Genomic DNA, 9,324 nt, shown 5'->3' with positions numbered 1-9,324 from the left:
AATGAGGATAAAGTAATAAAACAGTCATTTAATATAGTCCAGATGGTCTGAGAGAGAGAGAGAGAGAGAGAGAGAGAGAGAGAGAGAGAGAGAGAGAGAGAGAGAGAGAGAGAGAGATGTCACCTTCCATCACCCAACAGCTGTGGTCTTTTTTTTTCCATGTTTCTGTCGCTTCTGATGATTGAGTCGTCTATTGTTGCTGTTTACACACACACACACACACACACACACACACACACACACACACACACACACACACACACATTTGTTAGTAGTAGTAGTAGTAGTAGTAGTAGTAGTAGTAATAGTAATAGTAGTAGTAGTACATTCTATTTGCATTAGCTTCGTGTAAATAAGCAGCACACACAAGCTTCTACAACACTATAAAAAACTCACGAAAAAAAAACGAAAAAAAAAAAAATCAAAGGAAAAGCAGGTTAACCAAGACACAAACGAACACACCACCACCACCACCACCACCACCACCAACACAACACATTTCCCTCTCCTCTCTCTCTGTCTCTCTCCCTCCGTCCTTCCATTCTCCTTCCCTTCCTATGTCACTCTCACTCTCCTTTCCTCCTCCTCTAGACCGGCGCGGCAGAGTCAAAGGACAACATTCGGATGCACTCAGACGCTGGATGGGTAACTAAAATGGACGAGGATGACTGATAAGTGTATCATTCCTTTGGCCTGATTGTCTGGCTGTGGGAAGGCGGCAGGGGAGGGGAGGAGGTGGAGAAAAGGCAGCCACCGGGAGAGAGAATGGTGGAAGGGAAGGGAGGGCAGTGGGAAGGAGGGAAGTGGATGGGGGAGTAATATTTCTATGGTCCCTCTGTTGATGTGTATGTCAGTCTGTCCGCCCTCTTTGAGTCACCGCCGCAGCGAGAATGTGAACGTGCCTGCCTAGCTGTCACCTCTCTCTCTCTCTCTCTCTCTCTCTCTGTATAAGCATAATGTTTCTTGTGGTTCACTCTATACGGGTCCACCTTGCAATATCAGCGTTTTCTAAGATATCTTTGGAGTGATGTCCCGTTTTCTACGTGGTTACTGTTAAATGGGACACGATAGCAATGTGATAGTATGTACAACACCAAATAAGTAATAAATAAAGAGGCAGTACCGCAACACTGCAACAAACACACACACACACACACACACACACACACACACACACACACACACACACACACACACACACCTGTACATTTTCAGTGTAAACTTTTTGTGGCACTGCCAAATTAATAAACCGTATATTATTATTATTATTATTACACACACACACACACACACACACACACACACACACACACACACACACACCGCGTAGTGTAGTGGTTAGCACGCTCGTCTTACAATCGAGAGGGCCGGGTTCGAGTCCCGGTAAGCGGCGAGGCAAATGGGCAAGCCTCTTAATGTGTAGCCCCTGTTCACCTAGCAGTAAATAGGTCCTGGATGTAACTCGAGGGGTTGTGGCCTCGCTTTCCCGGTGTGTGGAGTGTGTTGATGTGGTCTCAGTCCTACCCGAAGATCGGTCTATGAGCTCTGAGCTCGCTCCGTAATGGGGAAGACTGGCTGGGTGACCAGCAGGAAACCGAGGTGAATTATACACCATAGAAGGATCAGTGCATAGCAAAAAAACAAAAACAAAAACAATGAACAATTTATTCAATATAAATCCAGCTGTTGTTGTGATGATGATGGTGATTACGGTGTGTTGATGGTGTTGTCGCTGTTGTTGTTGTTTTTGGTGGTGGTGGTGGTGGTGGTGGTGTAAGTGTGTCACTATTTGTAATATCTCACCCCAGGCAAGAAGCGATGCTGAATGCCTGGGGCCAACTTGGGACCGGGGCGAGGGGGAGGACGAGGGGAGGGCGGCGGCGAGGGGGTTCCTGAGCCAGGCAGCGGGATGCCACCTAGCCTGCAATGCCACGAACGCCGGCACTTGTCCGCCAGTGCCATTGCAGCCTTCCGGTAGTGATGATGAGGTAGGCTGAGGAGCCACGGGTGCCAAAAGGTGAAGGACAGGAAGCCCCACCAGCACACCGAGCGAGCCCCCTCCAGGTAGGGGCTGGGAATACCTGTTAGGCCCAAAAGCAAGGCTGAGGTCGCAGTGCCCGCCGACCCCAGATGCAGAAGGGCCGTCAGCAGTTCTCGTGTCGGCACGGCGTGGCGATGAGTGCCTCCCACCGCCCCGCCCCTAAACTTCCTCCACAAAGCCACAAAGGACACCACTACAGTAGCTCCACTCAGCAACGCCAGCACGACTGCCACCCCAGCAAGTATCATCCCTGGTTCCCCTGGAGGAATGGAAAGAGGCAGCTTGTAGAAGGAGTACCAGAAAGAACCGCCGCCATACACCAGCGCCATGCTCACCAGCACGCCAAGTGACCAGCTCGCCACCACGAAGCCGCGAGTGCAGCCCATAGTGAGTTGTTCTTGAAGGGATTTGCCGTTAAGGGCAAGGCAGCGCTCCAGGGCCAGGAGCAGCACGGTAGGCAGGGAGACCATGCAGCCTACGTTCAGCACGTGGGCTGATAACACAAGGAACGCTCCCTCTAGCTGCTCCACGCCCACTTCGAGAAACAATTGGACATTGGAACCTCTGGAGACACCACGGGACGCCTTTTCCTCGTCTGCCAATCCGTACATGGCTTTGAGGTGAGCGTGAAGACCAGGCGCGAGGACAAACACACCTACCAACAGCTCTGCTGCTGCAAGAGACACGCACATCAAAACAGTGTGGTCTTGCTCGTGTCTACGCCAAGTAGATGCTATGAGGACCAGCATGTTTCCCACCACGCCGCCCACCACCACCAGCGTCATTACTGCAGACATGACTTGCTCCGTGATGCGGCAGTGAAGCGGCAGGTAGCTCCAGGCATGGATTATCTCCCCGCCACTATCTCTATCGCCAGCCTCGAGTGACCACACCACGTCGTATCCGGCGAAACAGAAAGGCCACTGCACATTTCGTAAGACACTCAGTGTACGATTATCCTTTTCTTTTGGATGAAATAACAACAGATACTTATAACAGGCACTGTGTTGACTCACTGGGCTGAAAAGATGAACAGCGCGGCCCTCAAACTCCCGCTTCACCGCACGCACCTCCCCACTGCACACAGCCTTGAAGCATAGTTCGTCCTCCTCCAGCAGTGTGCTTGCCAGAAGCTGGTCGAAGTAAGCGTCGTTCGGCGAGGGTCTGGAGCAGCCGTGGCCGTGGAGGAAGACGACATCATCAGATAAACAATCAGTCATGAACCGCTTCTCGACACACCGCCAGGGCTTATGGTTGTAGTGCTTGACACACAGATTGACGAAAACCTCCTCGCTGATCACAGTGACGGTGGAGTTCCTATAAGGCATCACAGCGTCCGTAACTCCATCGTAAGAGCCGTACCGGATAGAATAGAGATACTCACAAATGAAGAGAATACGAACGTAGTAGATTTTTAGGGGAAAGTGCAACATCGTCACAACTGATGCCAGCAGAGGATGTGTTGAGCAGGTGAGGCGACGTGGAGGCAGGCGGCGGGGAGAAGCAAGACTGGTGTGTGGAGAAAAGAAGTTACGAAGACGCGACCAGCAGGCACGCCACCAGCAGGCAAGACAGGAACCAGCACGAAGGCGACAGGCACGCACCACCTGCAGGAACAAGGCTGTGACGCTGCAAGAACACACACACACACACACACACACACACACACACACACACACACACACACATATATATGTACATCTCGGCTTGACAGTCTACGCCATTTTAGTTATTGTTCGTCTATTTTGAAATGTATCTATACTTAAACATGTACTTTACTTACTTACTTACTTACTTACACACACACACACACACACACACACACACACACACCTGAGGGGGCGACACAATCCTGGACAGAAGACAAAAAGGTACTGAATAATGGACGGGAAAAAATAACTAACAGGATGTGTGTGTGTGTGTGTGTGTGTGTGTGTGTGTGTGTGTGTGTGTGTGTGTGTGTGTGTGTGTGTTGGGAGGGCGGTATAAAATAATTGAAACGGATACGAACTTTTAGTAAACATTATCTCTCTCTCTCTCTCTCTCTCTCTCTCTCTCTCTCTCTGAACATCTTCCATCATCATTCCTCCGCCACAGTCACGGCTCCCTCCCTCACTCCCTCCTGCCACTGTTATCGCCTCGAGTGACTCACATCCTTCATCCGGCCGCCACCACAACCGCCACCACCAGCCACCACCACCACCACCACCACCACCACAACCACCACTACTACCATCACAGCCACAAACATCACTACCATAGCTCACTTCTCATTTTCACTGGATTAAATAATGGTGGAGAGAGAGAGAGAGAGAGAGAGAGAGAGAGAGAGAGAGAGAGAGAGAGAGAGAGAGAGAGTGTGTGTGTGTGTGTGTGTGTGTGTTATTATCATTGTTGTTGTTGTTGTTGTTGTTGTTGTTGGGAAGATGATAACAACAGCCTTATACTCATTCTAAGAGACTAAGAAAAAAACTGAATAAAAAATGAAATGAAATGAATCATAAAATATTGAAATATGATTTATCAAAAAATATAAACATTCATTACAAAAACTGTGGAAAAACAACACTCGAAAAAAAAAAAATCGAAGTAAATCACACGGAATACGATATAAAGACGAAAAGTACACAGATATGGAATGATTTGGAAAAGGCGAGACTTAGTGAATACAAATAATGTTAACACTATCGGACTGTGGAGAGAGAGAGAGAGAGAGAGAGAGAGAGAGAGAGAGAGAGAGAGAGAGAGAGAGAGAGAGAGAGAGAGCTGTATGTGTGTGATCTGGCTACAGTATAAAAGGATTGGGTGAAGAGGAAGTGGGAGGCGAGGCAGCACAAAGCAGGTGAATGGGGACACTGAACAAGAGATGATGAGGCTTATTACTAATATGAACTGAACGCAAAGTATGTGATAGTAAAGCGGCGATGAGGCGAAGCGAAGCGAAGCCTTTACATGTGTGGCGAAGCTTGGAGTTGGAGGGGGGAGGGGAGGACAGACTGAAATGGATATCGTGTGTGTGTGTGTGTGTGTGTGTGTGTGTGTGTGTGTGTGTGTGTGTGTGTGTGTGTGTGTGTGTGTGTGTGTGTGTGTGTGTGTGTGTGCATCTAAACCGACTTAGTACTTAGTTATTGTTCCTTTTCTTTGGACTAAAGAATATTTTAGGTGATGTTTTTCATCTTTTTTTTATTGTTATGATTGTTATTCGTGTAAACAGTTCAATAAACTATCTATCTATCTATCTATCTATCTATCTATCTACCTGCCTATCTGTCTATCTATCTCTCTATCTATTTATCTATCTACCTGCCTATCTATCTATCTATCTATCTCTCTATCTATCTATCTATGTGTGTGTGAAAGAGCAGAGGTTGTGTAAAATTGAGGTGCTAAGAATGACAATTATTTACCACTCTATTGTCTTTTCTTTTTCCTTATAGGTGGCGAGTTTGCAAGTTTAGAGAAGGTAAAATTACGTTAAGTCACCTGAGTTAATCTATCCCAACCTAACCAATCACAGAAAAGTAGCATAGTAAAACTGTTTATGGTACCTTTCTATGGCCCTACCGAGATGTCTCACACGTGGAAACCTTCTTTAACTCTCCATTATAATCTAGAAAGGCTCCTGCTGCTGATAATGATGGTGACGATGCTACATTGATGATAGAAATAATGACGACCCGCTTACCTGGGCATCTGCATCGCCGCCCCCTGCTATATCACTTTCCATCACTACCATCACCAGTAGCTTAGACACGTGTATGTTACCGTAGAGTTTGATAAGAAAAAAATTTATATTAGGCTCTACTCAGTATCTCATCGCATTCAGAATAACAAATTGAAAAAAGCAGAGGAGGGGAGAGAGAGGTTACACACACACACACAAAGACACACGTTCATAAACACGCCTATGAAAAGAGAAAAATGTATAATAAGTAATTAAGCAAAAACAATGACATGAAAGCATATATAGAAGCAAAAAGGACTTGAAAGGGAGAGAGAGAGAGAGAGAGAGAGAGAGAGAGAGAGAGAGAGAGAGAGAGAGAGAGAGAGAGAGAGAGAGAGAGAGAGAGAGACGATGAAGATTGAAGGACGGTAGGGAGAGATGAGGAGATGAAGAAGGGAGAAGGGAGGAGATTAAGGAAGAAGGTCGTACCTGAGGAGAAAACGACCCCACCTGCTAATTATGTCCTAATCACCCACATTATCTACCTGTCCACCAATCACACACCTAAAACATCCACTCGGTTACTGAAGCCAACGATATGCAATTAACGACGGTGTGTGTGTGTGTGTGTGTGTGTGTGTGTGTGTGTGTGTGTGTGTGTGTGTGTGTGTGTGTGTGTGTGTGTGTGTGTGTGTGTGTGTGTGTGTTGGGGGATGGAAGGGAGCTTACTTAAATATTGTGAGTGTATGGAAGTAGCAGTGGATAGGAGGAGGAGGAGGAGGAGGAGGAGGAGGAGGAGGAGGAATAGGAGGAGGAGGAGGAGGAGGAGGAGGAGGAGGAGGAGGAGGAGGAGGAGGAGGAGGAGGAGGAGGAGGAGGAGGAGAGGAGGAGGAGGAGGAGGAGGAGGAGGAGAAGGAGAGGAGGAGAAGGAGAAGGAGAAGGAGAAGGAGGAGAAGAAGGAGAATGTGAAGGAGAAGGAGAAGGTGAAGGGGGAGGAGGAGGAAGGAAAATAGAAAGATGAAATACAGTAGGTAGTTTGCATAGTAGAGAGGTAGTGGTGATGATCGTGGTGGTGTTGGTGATGATGGTGAAGAGGAAGGGGAGGATGGAAGGAAGCAGGGAAGGAAGGAAGGCTGGGGTTCGCTGTATCAAGGTTGGAATGTATTGGTAAGTTTCTCGACCAAAATGAGCGTCTGGGTTCTGAAAAGTGCTCTCCCTTAATGCAAAGCAGAGCCAGATAAAAACTCGCTCCGCTCTTCTTCTTAATTATGAAGAAACTCGGGGCCTTTCAAAAAGTTTCTCATTTCAAAAACTTTGTCTTTTTATCCTTAGAGGAGGAAAATTAGAATTTTTTCCTATCAGAGAGCGGAGGATGACTGCTTCTGACGGGGAGGTCCTGGCTGTGTGGTCTCCTCCTCCTACTCCTCTCTTCTTTTTCACCCTCTCCATCTCTCTTATCTGGTCATCGCCTTGTTATCTCTTTCTTCTGTGATTCTTCTTTTCAGCTTCTCTCCTCATGTTTGTTAATGCCACATGACCTACACCCACACTGCCACCGCCGCCGCCGCCACGACCACCATTACCACCACCATATATCAACACTGCCTCAAATCCTAAAGAAAAAAAAAAAAAATGAAAATCGCACAGGAATAAAGGCAGAGAAAAAATAACAAGGGAAAGTAGCTGAGGCACAATAGGACATCAGAAGGTGGAACAGAGAAAAAAAGTGCGAGAAAATAGAATAGTTTAGGGGAAAAACGATATAATAACACTGAAAAAAAAACATATACGAAAAAAAAAAGTAAGACAAAAAAGAAATATGCAAGAAAAATAGCAAAAAAAAAAAAAACTGATACTAAACAGATAAAGAAAAAGTAAATGAATAAATAAACCCGGTATCCATTCTCTCCCTCTTGAATACCACACACCACACTCCACCACTTCAATAACATACAACCACAACAGCACTCTCCCTCTTCCACTCGTCCCACACGCTTCCAGGCCCCCAGCAAGCCGCCCCACCCTCCTTCACCCTCCATACACGCTCCTCAATATAATTAGATCACTGGGTTACGAACGAGACCCACAGAAGGGAAAAAATCTCTAAAGTGCATGTTACAGTGAAGGGGAAAAATCTCTAAAGGTAAATGGAAACAACGTAATTACTGACTATGCATTAAGGAACAAAGTGTAATGAAGATGAGTGAGTTAGATGTATCTAATCCCTTCAGTACCAGGACGCGTTTCCATATCTACTCTTGCTTATTATTTGGTGATTTTATACAGCTTCAAAAACGTATGTGGGTGATTCAAATAGTGGTGACTCTGGCCATTAAACTTCTGATCTCCATAGACCCTTATTCCTAATGTCAATAAAGTCGTCTGATCACATCCAAAACTCAAGGTAAAAATGCGTCCCAGTGTTTAGGGAAAGCATATTTTTATCAATTTTTATTGTGTATTTTTGTTTCCTTCTTTTTTTGTTTATAAGTTTTCTGCCAGTTGAGAATCTGTTCAGACAATTGCATGTAAAGGAGAGTTATGCAGTTATTATAATTTAGTGTGGTTATTTGATTTCTTTTTGTTTGTTATTCCTGCATTAACTAACATTTCTTTTCTTTTTTTTTGCAAAGGACGGCACTACTCATTAACAAAGAAAAAGTTAATTTGAGTGAGAGAGAGAGAGAGAGAGAGAGAGAGAGAGAGAGAGAGAGAGAGAGAGAGAGAGAGAGAGAGAGAGAGAGAGATTAATCAAGACCATGCCTATCCCCCAGAGATCGAACCACGTAATCCTAATATCTATTTTCCGAGGTATAAGTTTAGAAGTACTCAGCCACCCAACAACAGAGAGAGAGAGAGAGAGAGAGAGAGAGAGAGAGAGAGAAATCACCATCCTAATCACCACAAACACATCCAATCATAATTCATTTACTTGATCATTATTCTGTTTCATTTCATTTCACCATCATTTCTCTTTTTTCCTCCTGTTATTCTTTAGTTTCTGTATCTCATTTTTTTTTCTTTATAACAGCCTCCCCTTCCCTCTTCTATTATTGAAAACGTGTGTGGTACTGATCTCTCTCTCTCTCTCTCTCTCTCTCTCTCTCTCTCTCTCTCTCTCTCTGGTGGGGTTAATACATTGATATCGTTGTTCCTTCCACGGTAATTAATCATCCCGGAACAGACTTGTCACCGCCCTCCACTGAGAGAGAGAGAGAGAGAGAGAGAGAGAGAGAGAGAGAGAGAGAGAGAGAGAGAGAGAGAGAGAGAGAGAGAGAGAGAGAGAGAGAGAGAGTAATACTAAAGGCTTAGCAGTTACGATATATCCTCATTATCATTACATTATTCTCTAGCAGTGGTATCATTACCATCACTATGAAGAAACACAGGAAGAAGATGAAGAGGAACAAGAAGAATAACAAGAACAAAAACACGAGCAAAAAGATGACGACGAGGAAGAAGTATAAGGAGGAGGAATAGTGTGATCATTATCATCATATTACTATTGTTATTATTATTATTATTATTATTATTATTATTATTATTATTATTATTATTATTATTATTATTATTACTATTATTGTTGTTGTTGTTGTTGTTGTTATTATTATTATCAAAA

General features: G+C 45.1%; 1 protein-coding gene across 1 annotated transcript; it reads right to left on the bottom strand.

Moving 5' to 3' along the window:
- Positions 1–1,649: 1,649 nt before the first annotated feature.
- On the bottom strand, positions 1,650–4,013 carry LOC123517042. The gene is made up of 2 exons (XM_045276872.1): positions 3,875–4,013; positions 1,650–3,648 (listed from the first exon to the last, which is right to left on the bottom strand). Exon 2 carries the CDS (start codon positions 3,472–3,474, stop codon positions 1,786–1,788), a length of 1,689 nt encoding a protein of 562 aa, XP_045132807.1. The 5' UTR covers positions 3,475–3,648; positions 3,875–4,013; the 3' UTR covers positions 1,650–1,785.
- Positions 4,014–9,324: the final 5,311 nt, after the last annotated feature.

Source organism: Portunus trituberculatus, chromosome 41 (genome assembly GCF_017591435.1).
Source record: "Portunus trituberculatus isolate SZX2019 chromosome 41, ASM1759143v1, whole genome shotgun sequence".
NCBI classification, from domain to species: domain Eukaryota; kingdom Metazoa; phylum Arthropoda; class Malacostraca; order Decapoda; family Portunidae; genus Portunus; species Portunus trituberculatus.
This window is presented reverse-complemented; position numbering and strand designations above follow the sequence as displayed.